The sequence below is a fragment of the Onthophagus taurus genome, chromosome 1 (genome assembly GCF_036711975.1).
Source record: "Onthophagus taurus isolate NC chromosome 1, IU_Otau_3.0, whole genome shotgun sequence".
NCBI classification, from domain to species: Eukaryota; Metazoa; Arthropoda; class Insecta; order Coleoptera; family Scarabaeidae; genus Onthophagus; species Onthophagus taurus.
The window spans coordinates 904,157-920,506 of record NC_091966.1 but is presented as its reverse complement, the minus strand read 5'-3'; the positions used below and the strand labels follow the sequence as shown (position 1 = coordinate 920,506).

At 32.8% G+C, this 16,350-nt stretch overlaps 2 protein-coding genes across 3 annotated transcripts; both read right to left on the bottom strand.

Annotated features, from left to right (window-relative positions):
- Window positions 1-4,345: 4,345 nt before the first annotated feature.
- LOC111417966 (G-protein-signaling modulator pins) lies at window positions 4,346-14,729 on the bottom strand. Of its 2 annotated transcripts, none has more exons than XM_023050403.2 (8): window positions 14,536-14,729; window positions 14,239-14,471; window positions 13,880-14,158; window positions 6,501-6,740; window positions 6,179-6,443; window positions 5,820-6,020; window positions 5,381-5,681; window positions 4,346-5,331 (listed from the first exon to the last, which is right to left on the bottom strand). In XM_023050403.2, the coding sequence occupies exons 1-8, from the start codon at window positions 14,578-14,580 to the stop codon at window positions 4,961-4,963; spliced, it is 1,935 nt and encodes a 644-aa protein (XP_022906171.2). In that variant the 5' UTR covers window positions 14,581-14,729; the 3' UTR covers window positions 4,346-4,960. The 2 variants fall into 2 exon arrangements, with proteins under 2 accessions (XP_022906171.2, XP_022906172.2); XM_023050404.2 differs by having other exon boundaries at window positions 5,859-6,020.
- Window positions 14,730-15,034: 305 nt separating this feature from the next.
- Window positions 15,035-16,251, bottom strand: LOC111417967 (Probable tRNA N6-adenosine threonylcarbamoyltransferase Tcs3). The gene is made up of 2 exons (XM_023050405.2): window positions 15,860-16,251; window positions 15,035-15,797 (listed from the first exon to the last, which is right to left on the bottom strand). The coding sequence occupies exons 1-2, from the start codon at window positions 16,194-16,196 to the stop codon at window positions 15,127-15,129; spliced, it is 1,008 nt and encodes a 335-aa protein (XP_022906173.1). The 5' UTR covers window positions 16,197-16,251; the 3' UTR covers window positions 15,035-15,126.
- Between the last annotated feature and the right edge of the window lie 99 nt (window positions 16,252-16,350).

Here is a 16,350-nt window from a genome sequence, read left to right as displayed (position 1 = left end):
CGGGAACTCAGCAACCTGGTGTTTACCAGCCAAACGAAAGTATCGATTGCTTTATTCTGTTCGTCACGTGAGTTTAAGGGATCTCAAATATTTAATATATATCTCTAGGGTGGGTCTGTTTTATCTAATCAGGAATTGGGAAAAGTCAAAAAACAGTTTTAATTAACACTCAACTTAACTTTCAATCATAAAGAATTATTTTAGCTTGATTCTTTGTTGTGTAAATTTAAAACAATTAAAAATAATGTAGTTGATGTTAGATATCAATGTAATCGGTAAACATTTACAAATTTGCGTATGTGGATCAAACTAATATACACAGGCCTATTCCAAGTATTTACTGTTGAATGTGTCACAAGTCGATGAATCAGTTACTGAAAATATTGTAATTTATGCATTTTTGGAGGTTTCTTTGTAATATTACGGTTTTTGATATTAATTGAGATAATTATTTTATTGATGCAATGAATTGCAATTATCAACGTTTATTTTTACTACTACACAATGTTGCACTTAAAGCTGAAAAAATTACATGAAATGACGTTACAAACGATCTTTAAATAACGTAGAAAAAGTAGATATGAAACGATAACTAAGTTGTTGTTGGCCACGTGAATATAATACAATGATTAAATATTTAAAAATAATTCGAATTCTTAATTATCGCAGTAAGATAATTTTGTGTATTTAAGATACTTAATTTCCTGAATTCCTTAATCAAAACCGATTAAAAATCTTTGACTTTACAGTCATTATAACAAATTTCTAATTCCTTTTTTTAATGTACCATCCAAAGTTACCTGGTTTGTTGTTCGTCTGAGTCGCTAGAGTATTGCTGAGTAGAAATAATATACCAAATAATAATACAGAAGTCAAGAATAAGAATAATAAAAGCCAAGAGGGTAATAGATACAAAGAAATAAAAAATAAAACAAATGCTTCTATACAAGAACATGAATTCTGGTGGTCAGAAAATAGTTAAGAAAACAATTTAAATTAACAGTATATCACATGAAATGTGATAGCACATATGAAAGACTTATATGACAGTCGAGACTTGCTTTAAAGCGACAAAACTTTTGCCTAGCCACCATTAATGACTAAGAAGATAATGAAATAAACATGGAACAAGTCCAAAAAGTCATCGACAAATCCAAAAATTGAAAAGCACTTAGTATCTCTACGACATAACTAGAGCCTATTACGTATGGAGGTTTAGAAAATCAAAAAGAATTAACTAAACTTTACAACAAAATTATTAATAAAGGAATAATATCGTCAGAATGACACAATAGTATCAAAATCTCTAGTTTTATATTCAAAAAGGGATCAATGAAGGATAAAATCAGTTGCAATATAATCACTAGCGAGGCACAACAAGGCTTCCGACGGCATAGATCGATAGTTCTTACTTTTGATCTTGTTTCTTTAATAATGGATTTAGTTTAATTCTTTCGGCAGCTGATAGATAAAAGTACAAAGATTCGTCCCACAGAGCCCGTTTTTTTTTAATAAACCATTTCATTACCAAATATTTGCATCTGAATATAGACCTGTGATTACCTTTTTTTAAAATCGTCATCACAAATATCCAAAAGTCGTAATGAAAATTTAAATTTAATTTACTACACCAATTAATTGAAAAAGCCCATGAATTCGACAAACTTATTTCGTTAATTTGATACAAGTGTTTGATACGGGATGTCTTCTGGATGTAGTAAAAATGCTTAAGAAACGTAAGCTCGCCAATAGAATAGTGAGAATTATTTTTGAATTAAACAACTTAGGAATAGTAACTACAAACGAAATAACGTAACAGTAGGGAGATAGCCTAAGTCCAACACTATATAATATCATTTCTAAGGAACCAATTAGATGCAAGCTCGTAGTTAACAATAAAATAAACCAATAAACTATAAAGTTTAAGTAGCTAGGAGTAGAAACTTCTAGTGACAGAAATCTTATAAATGAAGTAAGAAGAGTAACCTATACCGGGTGTCCCTCAAAAGTGGCTCAACCCCCATATTTTTTTTTATTATTAGTGATATAAGAAAACCATTTGGAATGCATAGTTAGGTCGCTAAAACGGATTATTACGACATGAAATCATTCTTTTTGTACTTCCGGTTACACCGGATGTGAGTACTAATGTCGCTATTTTTTTAAATCTATAATTTTTTTTTCTTCAGTTGGGTAGACAGTATAATTTCACATAACTTTTACTTGAAAAGATTTTCACGATCGCTTATAATTTTTGAAAAAAAAAATTATTTTCGTTATTTTTTTACGTTTTAGTACCTTCGGAAAATGTATTACAACTTTTAACACATAGTAGCTAGGTTAATAGTACAAACTATGTTATGTCTCTCTCGATTTGCTATTCCTCGAGCAGTGATCACTGCTATGCTTTAGTTAGTGGTTCTTTTTAATAATGGTGTAAATTAACAGTTGTATTAAATTAGTTTTAAAAGAAAAACGCTATCCAACAATTAAATTTAATTCAATTGTAAGTTCAAAAAAACTAATTTTCTAAATTTTCAAAATGCTCCCGCCTCGATTTTGACATAATTGTATCTTGCGTATTGTCGATCTAATGACCCGACGTTATTCCAGCGGAGATATTTAGGTAATACAATTTCTAACTTGACTTATTTTCTAATACCTCACGAGACCTTACTGGTGTATTATACAGCTCATTTTTGATTTTGCCCCATAAAAAGAATCTAAAGGTGTGAGGTCAGGTGATCTGAGAGGTTTTAACCAAAATAAAGTAAACAATCCAAATTATAATGTACAATGGACATTGTAAGTAACTATCAGCTACAGAACATTTAGTGTAAAAGAACAAAAAATAAAGAAAAAAATAAAAAATAATTGAATTAAACTTAATTGTTTGATCGCGTTTTTCTTTTAAAACTAATTTAATACAATTGTTAATTTACACCATTATTAAAAAAGAACCACTGACTGAAGCATACCAGTGATAACTGCTCGAGAAATGGCAAATCAAGAGGGACATAACGAAGTTTATAATATTAACCTAGCTACTATGCGTCAAAAGTTGTAATACATTTTCCGAAGGTACTAAAACGTTATAAAATAACGAAAATAATTTTTTTTTCAAAAATTATAAGCGATGGTGAAAATTTTTTCAAGTAAAAGTTATGTGAAATTATACTATCAACCCAACTGAAGAAAAAAAATTATTGATTTAAAAAAATTGCGAAATTAGTACTCACATCCGGTATAACCGGAAGTACAAAAAGAATGATTTCATGTCGTAATAATCCGTTTTAGCGACCTAACTATGCATTCCAAATGGTTTTCTTATATCACCAATAATAAAGAGAAATATGGGGGTGAGCCACTTTTGAGGGACACCCGGTATATGGATATACATATAAAAGAGATTATATGGAGAAACAAATTATATCGCCAGAAAGCAAAGTCAAATATGTATATAAAACCTGTATAAGACCTATACTTACTTAAGCGTTCAAGAATAACAAGACGGATCAGTCTACGTCATCAGGTGAGGAGCGGTACTCTGCAGTGAAAAGATGAAAGCAGAGTTCAGGAAGTCTCTAGATAGATTGGATAAATAGACCATGCAGTAAAACAAGCCTCTGAAAAACCATTTAAAATATGGTATGAAAGATGAATTACAGTCCTATTAGAATAGGAGGAAGAATAAAATTCCAGATTATTCAATCATGAAATTCAAACGGTTTTAGAGGCTGATAACTAGAACGTTGCAGCAATCGACATACTCTTATCTCCAAATAGTCCAGATAGTATTATTGCGCTATTACCACTTTAAAAGTAAATGTCTATAAAAAAAAATGCGATACTATGACGCCTGGCTTTACTGCATTTAAATCAATTCTTACTACTGTTATCTAATAATGATATGCGTTCGAGATTATTATTAAATTCCTTATTTATAATCTAGTAATGAGCTATTCCTACATTGTGATTGATATCACTGAGTGTAGCGACCCATTTTTGCGCATCATATTTTAGCATTTTCCATTAACTGCCCTTGTTTGCATTCTATCCAGATCTATTTCTTCAAATTCTAAAGTGACAATAATTTTAAATAAAGTTGAATTAAAATACAAAAAATATATTTACTCTCGTGAAAGTTTTCCCTCTTCTTATAACATAATTTTAGTCTTCTAATTAATTTCATTAATTATAGAGTATTATTTCTTTGTGGGGATGGTGATAAGGTTTGCATGCTTTTATTGCCCATATTTTAATCCAAACTATTTTTCTTTATATCCTACAAAACATCCAAAAAATAAACATTAGATCTATAAATGGTATTAAAATGATTCAAATATATAATTAAAATCTCTTTATTCGAATACATTTGTACAACAAAACAACAATTTATACTGACGGACTGGAAAGAACACCTTTCTCTGTTATAACTTGCATAATATATGAATAAATCTTCCAACTATCAATATATTTTTTAACGTTGCTTCTAATACAAACTGTCTCTGCAAATATCCGGTTTCAATTCAATTAATAACCAACGTCTTTGGCGAGTAAAGACTTTTGTCCTATAATTAACTCTTTCTTTTTTTTCCGGTTTATAATGATCGGTAATTATTTCATTAATTAATTTTCCTTTAATATTCTAAAAACGGCAGCTTTTTCTGCGTTGGCACTACGTTTCAATTGAATATCTATAAGTTTATTGATGGGGTGTGTAAATTACTATAAATTACGAATAAAAAATAATATATGAAATATAATCAATTTGAGTTATAATAAAAAAATTCTACATACACACTATTTATAAAATAATATAGAAATCTAAGTAATATAAAATTATATACGGTCCTTTAGGCCTTTTTAAAAAAAATAAAACCAAAGAAAAAGGCAGATCAAAATCCTTTTCATTTCGTTTGGCAGTTTTCACGTTTCTTCTTTTTTTTTTTTCCTAATTTTACTTTTTCTTTCGCATATTGGGTATGTTATTATTACAGTTATTAGTTGGATATTGATGCGGTATATTTCCATTTGCAATTCTTTGCACTAATCGCGGTATAGAAGCTCTTTGGTCCTCCATCCTACCCGATTGAAACCGCATTATAAGGCTAAAGAAATCCTCATCCGGCACGGTAGCGCCACTTTTTGGAACTGCGTTCGCCGCTGGTGGATCGGACTCAGAATCAACTACTGGTGCAGCTGGAAGCGGTGATCTTTGATCTTCCAATCGAGAATCTTGACAACGAACTAATTGATCCAAAAATGAATCGTCGGGAATTGTATTTCTTGATGATTCTTGTAAACGATGAAGAGAACTTGGTTGTAAACCTACAAACATAATATTGTAATGATTAAATTTTTTGATTTTTTTAATCACCTGGTAAATGAGGAAGCGCAACTCTTTGTTCGTCCATTCTTTTACTTTGCATCCCACAAATCATATCCATTAAATCATCTGGGCCATCATTTTTGGAAGGCAAATTAACGACGTTTGTGTTTTCTTTATTCTCTGAAACCGTTAGAGCGCAACGTTGATCATCCATTCGTTTCGATTGGAACCTAGAGAGCAAATCGAAGAAACTGTCCTCATCTTCATTTTTAGTGGGGGAAACTGCTATTTCGCTTTGAGATTTAGGTATTAGAGTTACTCCTTGCCTTTGTTTTCCATCTGGTGTTAACTAAAGATACATTTTTTTATGTTTTTATTTAAATGAGATTAGAATTAAATGAAAGTTAGGGTGATAAATGTTTAAATAAATGAAGAAGCCAAAAAAATTTAAAAAGAAGCAAACATATACAGTCACATTGGCCACTACCTTAATTAAATCAAGCTGTTCCATGCTTTCACGTCTCACCCTGTGTATCCTGCTGTTAACGAGACCATCAACTTTCGTTGTGGGTGGGGTTGTAACATTTTTGTTATCATCACCACTTTCAGGGCTATCGGGTAAATTTAAAACTTTTTTTAAATCAGCAATGTTCATTTTAGCCGTAGCTTCACCCATTGTATCCATCAACTGAAATAAATATTTTTCATTCATCTTTTTAATAATATAACTTCACGTTATCACAATGATAAGATGTTATCTTAAAAATAAACACTTTTTTAATTGGGAAATAATAGAGGAACTTGAATTAAAATATTAATTTTGCTTTTTATCAAATTAATTCCTACCTCTTTACTTATTTCGAGATGTTGATTAGCAAAATGTAAAGCTTTCTCGTGATTTCCAAGAGCAGCGTGAGCGTTTCCGAGGCTCCAACAAGCTCTACCTTCTCCAACGCGATCCATTAAATGTTGAGCGATCAAAAGATGCCGCAAATGATATTCGATGGCGGTTTCGTAGTCTCTTAATAAAGTGTAAGTGTTTCCCAAGCTGTAACAAGCTTGAGCTTCGACCGCGCGATCTTTTAATTCTTGAGCCAAAGAAAGAGTTTTCCTAACAAATTTTAATAATTAAAAAAGCATTTTGTGATTATAAATTAAAGATACGGACTTGTAATGATGAGCTGCTTCTTCAAATTGTCCCATAAATATATGCGAATTTCCCAAGTTGCTGTGAGCTCGTCGTTCGGCTGCTTTATCACCAAATTGACGAGCAATGGACAGACGTTCTTCGTGATACTTAATCGCTTGGGCGAAATCCCCCAAGAGATAGTAAGTGTTTCCTAAGTTCCCACAGGCTCTCCCTTGGGCTGCGACGTCACCCAAATCTTTCATAAGCATCAAGTTTTTTCTAAGCGGGAACAATAACATAAACTTACGAAAAACAAATAACATTCCAATCAAAAACTCGTGGCAAATTTAACACTTCAGTAGTCGCGCCTGCTGTTGTTACAAGAGTGGTCGCATGTCATCTCTTAGATGACTTTTCAATGTATGCAAAAGTATTAAATGGAAGAGTGGTGCTTTTAATAAAACTAGTTTAAAAACTCATAAAACGTATTTATATTTTAATAACATTCATTATATTTAATAACTAACGACAAAAATGGGAACCATACAAGTTGCAGCAATTAGTCCAGGGAAACGTCTCCGTCATCTCTTAGATGACACGCGACTATTGGAGTGTTAAGTTTGCTTACTTTATATTAAAGGAAATGAGTAGCTTAGGATCAAAAGCGGTAAAATCCACAATTTGTCATTTCCGGTTTTATTTTATTTTGCAACTCTAGATGGCTATCTGCATGTTTCCCATGGAAATTATTGCTTAAATTTTGATCTGATTGTGAGTTGCAAAATCGGCCAAATCCACCGCGCATACGTTAAAGCATTTATGATTATAAGTTCGGCAGTGTTGGTTGATGATACCTTCTTAAGTAATATTTTAAGCGGCCCATACACGATGACTCCTGCGGCGGTGCCGCCAGAGCCGCCGCAAGAGTCGTTGCATGCGCCGGATTTTAACGGCCTACACACGTAGACTTTTGTGGCGTCGTGCCGCACTTCTTTAACCGCTATCGACGGACCTATACCAATGCATATCTGGCCAGACAATAGCCAAGAAATTGGTTGTAGAATACCAATACTACTTGCAGAAGACTAAATACTTCCTATAGAGGACAAATACTACCTATACAATACTAGAAACTGTTTAAAAAGATAGATATCGTCTATAGAAACCTAAGTACTGCTACCAATAGACTACAAATTGGTTGCAGAATACCAATACTACTTGTAGAAGACTAAATACTGCCAGCAAAAGGCTAAAAACTTCTTGCGGAAGACAAATACTATCTATACAATACTAGAAACTGTTTGCAGAAGATAGATATTGTTTATGGAACGCTAGGTACTGCTACCAATATCCAAGGAATTGGTTCCAGAATAGTAATACTGCTTGCAGAAGACTAAATACTTCCTATAGACGATCAAAAATTTCTTGCGGAAGACAAATACTACCTATGCAATACTAGAAACTGCGTAAAAAGATAGATATCGTCTATAGAAACCTAAGTACTGCTACCAATAGACTACAAATTGGTTGCAGAATACCAATACTACTTGTAGAAGACTAAATACTGCCAGCAAAAGGCTAAAAACTTCTTGCGGAAGACAAATACTACCTATACAATATTAGAAACTGTTTGCAGAAGATAGATATTGTTTATGGAACGCTAGGTACTGCTACCAATATCCAAGGAATTGGTTCCAGAATACTAATACTGCTTGCAGAAGACTAAATACTTCCTATAGACGATCAAAAATTTCTTGCGGAAGACAAATACTACCTATGCAATACTAGAAACTGCTTAAAAAGATAGATATCGTCTATAGAAACCTAAGTACTGCTACCAATAGACTACAAATTGGTTGCAGAATACCAATACTACTTGTAGAAGACTAAATACTGCCAGCAAAAGGCTAAAAACTTCTTGCGGAAGACAAATACTACCTATACAATACTAGAAACTGTTTGCAGAAGATAGATATTGTTTATGGAACGCTAGGTACTGCTACCAATAGCCAAGGAATTGGTTCCAGAATACTAATACTGCTTGCAGAAGACTAAATACTTCCTATAGACGAACAAAAATTTCTTGCGGAAGACAAATACTACCTATGCAATACTAGAAACTGCTTAAAAAGATAGATATTATCTATAGAAACCTAAGTACTGCTACCAATAGACTACAAATTGGTTGCAGAATACCAATACTACTTGTAGAAGACTAAATACTGCCAGCAAAAGGCTAAAAACTTCTTGCGGAAGACAAATACTACCTATACAATACTAGAAACTGTTTGCAGAAGATAGATATTGTTTATGGAACGCTAGGTACTGCTACCAATATCCAAGGAATTGGTTCCAGAATACTAATACTGCTTGCAGAACACTAAATACTTCCTATAGACGATCAAAAATTTCTTGCGGAAGACAAATACTACCTATGCAATACTAGAAACTGCTTAAAAAGATAGATATCGTCTATAGAAACCTAAGTACTGCTACCAATAGACTACAAATTGGTTGCAGAATACCAATACTACTTGTAGAAGACTAAATACTGCCAGCAAAAGGCTAAAAACTTCTTGCGGAAGACAAATACTACCTATACAATACTAGAAACTGTTTGCAGAAGATAGATATTGTTTATGGAACGCTAGGTACTGCTACCAATATCCAAGGAATTGGTTCCAGAATACTAATACTGCTTGCAGAAGACTAAATACTTCCTATAGACGATCAAAAATTTCTTGCGGAAGACAAATACTACCTATGCAATACTAGAAACTGCTTAAAAAGATAGATATCGTCTATAGAAACCTAAGTACTGCTACCAATAGACTACAAATTGGTTGCAGAATACCAATACTACTTGTAGAAGACTAAATACTGCCAGCAAAAGGCTAAAAACTTCTTGCGGAAGACAAATACTACCTATACAATACTAGAAACTGTTTGCAGAAGATAGATATTGTTTATGGAACGCTAGGTACTGCTACCAATATCCAAGGAATTGGTTCCAGAATACTAATACTGCTTGCAGAACACTAAATACTTCCTATAGACGATCAAAAATTTCTTGCGGAAGACAAATACTACCTATGCAATACTAGAAACTGCTTAAAAAGATAGATATCGTCTATAGAAACCTAAGTACTGCTACCAATAGACTACAAATTGGTTGCAGAATACCAATACTACTTGTAGAAGACTAAATACTGCCAGCAAAAGGCTAAAAACTTCTTGCGGAAGACAAATACTACCTATACAATACTAGAAACTGTTTGCAGAAGATAGATATTGTTTATGGAACGCTAGGTACTGCTACCAATAGCCAAGGAATTGGTTCCAGAATACTAATACTGCTTGCAGAAGACTAAATACTTCCTATAGACGATCAAAAATTTCTTGCGGAAGACAAATACTACCTATGCAATACTAGAAACTGCGTAAAAAGATAGATATCGTCTATAGAAACCTAAGTACTGCTACCAATAGACTACAAATTGGTTGCAGAATACCAATACTACTTGTAGAAGACTAAATACTGCCAGCAAAAGGCTAAAAACTTCTTGCGGAAGACAAATACTACCTATACAATACTAGAAACTGTTTGCAGAAGATAGATATTGTTTATGGAACGCTAGGTACTGCTACCAATATCCAAGGAATTGGTTCCAGAATACTAATACTGCTTGCAGAAGACTAAATACTTCCTATAGACGATCAAAAATTTCTTGCGGAAGACAAATACTACCTATGCAATACTAGAAACTGCTTAAAAAGATAGATATCGTCTATAGAAACCTAAGTACTGCTACCAATAGACTACAAATTGGTTGCAGAATACCAATACTACTTGTAGAAGACTAAATACTGCCAGCAAAAGGCTAAAAACTTCTTGCGGAAGACAAATACTACCTATACAATACTAGAAACTGTTTGCAGAAGATAGATATTGTTTATGGAACGCTAGGTACTGCTACCAATATCCAAGGAATTGGTTCCAGAATACTAATACTGCTTGCAGAAGACTAAATACTTCCTATAGACGATCAAAAATTTCTTGCGGAAGACAAATACTACCTATGCAATACTAGAAACTGCTTAAAAAGATAGATATCGTCTATAGAAACCTAAGTACTGCTACCAATAGACTACAAATTGGTTGCAGAATACCAATACTACTTGTAGAAGACTAAATACTGCCAGCAAAAGGCTAAAAACTTCTTGCGGAAGACAAATACTACCTATACAATACTAGAAACTGTTTGCAGAAGATAGATATTGTTTATGGAACGCTAGGTACTGCTACCAATATCCAAGGAATTGGTTCCAGAATACTAATACTGCTTGCAGAAGACTAAATACTTCCTATAGACGATCAAAAATTTCTTGCGGAAGACAAATACTACCTATGCAATACTAGAAACTGCTTAAAAAGATAGATATCGTCTATAGAAACCTAAGTACTGCTACCAATAGACTACAAATTGGTTGCAGAATACCAATACTACTTGTAGAAGACTAAATACTGCCAGCAAAAGGCTAAAAACTTCTTGCGGAAGACAAATACTACCTATACAATACTAGAAACTGTTTGCAGAAGATAGATATTGTTTATGGAACGCTAGGTACTGCTACCAATATCCAAGGAATTGGTTCCAGAATACTAATACTGCTTGCAGAACACTAAATACTTCCTATAGACGATCAAAAATTTCTTGCGGAAGACAAATACTACCTATGCAATACTAGAAACTGCTTAAAAAGATAGATATCGTCTATAGAAACCTAAGTACTGCTACCAATAGACTACAAATTGGTTGCAGAATACCAATACTACTTGTAGAAGACTAAATACTGCCAGCAAAAGGCTAAAAACTTCTTGCGGAAGACAAATACTACCTATACAATACTAGAAACTGTTTGCAGAAGATAGATATTGTTTATGGAACGCTAGGTACTGCTACCAATATCCAAGGAATTGGTTCCAGAATACTAATACTGCTTGCAGAAGACTAAATACTTCCTATAGACGATCAAAAATTTCTTGCGGAAGACAAATACTACCTATGCAATACTAGAAACTGCTTAAAAAGATAGATATCGTCTATAGAAACCTAAGTACTGCTACCAATAGACTACAAATTGGTTGCAGAATACCAATACTACTTGTAGAAGACTAAATACTGCCAGCAAAAGGCTAAAAACTTCTTGCGGAAGACAAATACTACCTATACAATACTAGAAACTGTTTGCAGAAGATAGATATTGTTTATGGAACGCTAGGTACTGCTACCAATATCCAAGGAATTGGTTCCAGAATACTAATACTGCTTGCAGAAGACTAAATACTTCCTATAGACGATCAAAAATTTCTTGCGGAAGACAAATACTACCTATGCAATACTAGAAACTGCTTAAAAAGATAGATATTGTTTATACAAGGCTAGGTACTGCTGTCAATAGACAACAAATTGGTTCCAGAATACTAATACTGCTTGTAGAAAATTAAATATTGCTGGCAGAAAGCTAAATACTGCCAGACAATTTAACAAGCTCATTTATGGCGGTAGTTTTTCAGTTTCTGTTGATGTAATTTTTTGATTTTGAGTCCCATAAACATGGGTACATTTTATATAGGTTTATAAATTTTTTCCAAAAATCTTTTTCGGCGAACGATGCCATTTCGTTGTCATGTATGGGCCGCTTTAAAGAAGCGCTGAATGTTTGTTCATTGCGGTTATTACATTGTGTAATATGGAAATTAACATTAAAGAAGAAACTGATAAACCACGGAAACGCCAAATACGATCAGCATCGTGGAAAAGAACCGTAATGAGGTTTGTAAAAGCGGTAACTTTTAGGGAGTATGTGCTCAAATATTTATTTAGAGATATATTCAGCAGCTACTCCTCCGCAGATGCCTACATATTTGGGCATAATACAAAGCATACCCTTCAGATGCTCAACAATCAAGAAAAAAAATTATTTTGGATTTTGAAAAATTAAAACAAGATTCTTTTATACTATAACATATTGAGGTGAATTTAACCAGACGAAGAAGACTACAAAACTAACATGTAAAACATGTTTGCCATCCAACATTTCTTAATGTTCTGGGCATTACTAAACACAGGGTAGAAGGAGTGGCACGACGTTACTTCCTTTTTTGATAAGATTTCACAAGAAAGGCTGGGCGATGATAGAAAGACTGCTAAGTTTACTTGACAATGCGCTGCTATAAAAACATTTATTAAGCAATTCAAATGCACAGTATTCACATATCAGTAGTGATCTCTCCATTTCAAAAATGTGGAAATGGTGATTGTGTGAAAAGAAGGTTCAAAATCCCGTCTTTAGTGCTAAGCAATGCTATTTCAGTAAGGTTTTTGTAACTTTTTTTAATATTGGGTTTGGAACACAACAAACGGACATGTGTTGAAAATGTCTTGAATTAGAAGTAAAAAATAAAGAAAGAAACCGACAAAACTAAAAAGACTGCATTTTTAACGGAAAAATGGATCCATAAACTTCGTGCGCAGGCTTTTTTTAGCCTGTTGAAGAAAAACAAAAAGACGAATTATTCACTATAAGCTTTGACTGTCAAAAAAATTTCTATATTCCAAGACTTCCTGGTTAGACGACATATTACAGCCGGCAGTTTTATTTATATAACTTTTCTATTGTCCAAGGTAGTTCCAAGGATCTTTTAAAGGGAACACTTTTTTATATACCTGGGGAGAACATGAGTTACCAAAAGGATCTAATGAAATAGTCTTGTGTTTATCACAGACTGCAACATATCGATTTTTTTAATTAAGGAATTTCGCTACTATGATGCGTTGCAGATGGCTGTGGAGGCCAAAACAAAAATTCGATTCTTATGTTAATGCTTGGAAAGTGGCTCCTACACGAGACGTCTTCAACTTAAAAAAAAATAGAATGCATATTCCGCCCAATAGAGTGTTTGTAGGGATAGAAAAAGTCATCACAAAGAAGGAGATACTTTCTGAACCAGAGGAATTTTGCAAAACTATGGTATTTCACTTAGGAAGTGAATATAACAAAACACCACGCAATTGTTACTTTCTGTCAAAGCAACATCCTATTGAAAGCTTAATAAAAATATAACCCAACATTGTAAAATGTTGTTAAACAGTGTCAACCGTATTTTGCTATATTTTAGGAGCTTACTAGGTATGTTATCTGATCCTGCTGCTTTGCTTTCATTGCTATTTCTGTCTGGCAGTGTATCTCCTTTTACTTTTCAATATTCTCGCCTTCTTATCTTTGCAAGATGGCTAAGGAGAAGAAATGGGAATCATTGGTAAAAACAGAAAAGGTGCAAAACAGGATAAATGAAACATATGGAACACATACAGATTTCAAAAATGAATAAATTAATTAAAAAGATAACTTACTCATAAAATGTAACTGCTTGATTTAAACAACTTTTAACTTCCTCAGAAAATTCTCCAGCATCCTTATGTCCAACTCTCCCGATATGCTTTCCTTTCGAATGATGAACATTTCCTAAATTATAAAGTGCCCTTCCCTCACTTAATTTATCGTCAAGTTCTCTTGATAATTCTAATTGGCGTTTACAGCAAACAACAGCCTCGTCAAACCTTCCCATAACTTTCAAAGTGTTTCCTAAGTTACCAGAAGCTTTGGCTTCACCTAATTTATCACCCATTGTTCTTTAAAATAACAATCAAAGTCATTAAATAAGTAGGTATAATTAAGGATGTAACAATTAAATTTTAATCATTAAACAAACCTAGCAAGTGTGAGATCATGTTTATGGTACTGCATAGCTTTGCCATAATCTCCCAAATAGAAATACGCGTTCCCCAATTGGCTGTAAATTGCGCTTAACGTCCGAAGATCATCTGTACCGGCTTGGATGGCCGCTTGGAAAAAAGCGACCCCAGCTCTACAATCACCAGCTTTGCACAATCTTTCGCCTTCAAGAGCGAGCTCCAAACACATATTACTGGATCCATCGTACCCCTATTCACATTAACAGGATATGAGTAATTACGTAAAATATAAACAAATAGAGTAACATGTTTACCTGCGGTTCGGTGGCTAAATTCTCCGCACTCGCACTCAAAGACATTTTAAAAACGATCGGTACACCATTCAATACACTTTACAAGTAAATTTAATACTTTTACCAAGTCCTAAATGGTTGAATATACATTTTAAATGTTAATTGATAGCGTCATAACAATACTGGGAACGGACCAAACCCATCACTCGGTTAAGGAAACGAATTTAGGGATTTTTGTTGTTGAAAAGTTTTATTTTATTTTAATAATTTATACATTTATTTATTTATTTTTGAATGTTTTTTTTTCTTTATTCGTGAATAATGAAATAAATTTTAGATTAATAAGATAATTTAATTTTTATTAATTTATTTAAAAAAAAATTTTAGTGATTTTTGAAGTGCCAACAACAAGAAATTAATATACTTGTCAAAAATAACATTTAAATTTATTATTCACAAAGAACATTGCCTTTTTTTTTGTTTATTCATAAATAATAAAGTAAATTTTAAAATAACAAGATTTATTTTAATTTTCATTAATTTATTTAAAAAAAAATTAATTTGTTGATATACCAACATAAAAAAATTAACTTGTCAAAATAACATTTAAATTTAATCATCTCTCCAAGTTACATCAACATCATCAGTTCTAAACCTTTGAGTAATTGTACAATCTTCCCATTTCATTCTAGTACCACTTTTAAACATTTCAGCTCCAGCATGGGCAATCATAATTCCATTATCAATACAAAAACGTTCATCTGTTGCGAACAATTTGGATCCTCTCTCAATACACATTTGATTCATCATTTCCTGTAATCGTTCATTGCATCCAACACCGCCAACAATTAAGACTTCACTAGAACCACAATGAGCCATCGCTCTTTCTGTGGTTTCAACTAACATAGCAAAAACGGTTTCTTGTAGCGAATAACATAAATCTGCTTCAGAGTAACCTTGTTTTAAAAGAAAATCGATTTTTTCTTCTATGTAAGTTAAAATTCCTGAAAAACTGACGTCCATGCCTTTTACACAATAAGGTAAGTGAGCGTATTTTTCGCCCTTCTTAGCTAATTGTTCGATGTTATAACCCGGACTTGGATCATTTGAAAGCTTTATAACCCTTGCGAAACGATCCAAACAATTTCCAACTGCTATATCAATGGTTTCACCAAATATCCTATATTTTTTACGCGAATATGCTATAATTTGGGTATTTCCACCACTTACATATAAAACTGTTGGATTTTTAGCACCTGTTATTAAACGACCCATTTCAATATCTTTAAAAAGAGTTAAGAAACATAAAAATAATTTTTGTTACTTTTTGCTGCATTAAGGATACGTCCAATACAATGATTTACACCTAAAAGTGGTTTCTTCCATAATAAAGATACCGTTCGAGCTACTATTGCAACGGTATTTAAAGGAGCTCCCATTCCAGGTCCTTTTGTGTAACATACCACATCAATATCTTCGACTTTTACTCCTGATTTATCGATGGCTTCTTTTAAGACTTCCAAAACGTTCTCGCGATGATGAATCGCCGTTTCTTTAGGTAGAAAACCTTGCCCCGGTGGGGTAATATAAGTTCTTCGAATGTTCGATAAAACTTCATCGTTTCTAATTATTCCTATACCTAATTTATTTGCACTACCTTCAAAACCTATAGCAATAACCATTTTTAATAATAATAATAATATGTATTAATTTAATTTTTTCGTGTTTTGAGGTTATGTTAATGACATTACAGATTTCTGTAATTTTTTAACTTTTATTTAAAATTTCTTTTTCATAAATTTAATATTGTTATTAAGCATTTCACGATTAAATAAA

Excerpts from the sequence above, each read along its gene's own strand:
- LOC111417966 (XM_023050403.2), bottom strand. The coding sequence starts at position 14,580 with ATGTCTTTGAGTGCGAGTGCGGAGAATTTAGCCACCGAACCGCAG. Across the intron at positions 14,159-14,238 it reads CATGATCTCACACTTGCTAG|AACAATGGGTGATAAATTAG; the intron begins GTTTGTTTAATG and ends GTTATTTTAAAG. Across the intron at positions 5,682-5,819 it reads AACAGCTTGATTTAATTAAG|TTAACACCAGATGGAAAACA; the intron begins GTAGTGGCCAAT and ends ATGTATCTTTAG.
- LOC111417967 (XM_023050405.2), bottom strand. The coding sequence starts at position 16,196 with ATGGTTATTGCTATAGGTTTTGAAGGTAGTGCAAATAAATTAGGTATA. Across the intron at positions 15,798-15,859 it reads TGTAAATCATTGTATTGGAC|ATATTGAAATGGGTCGTTTA; the intron begins GTATCCTTAATG and ends CTCTTTTTAAAG.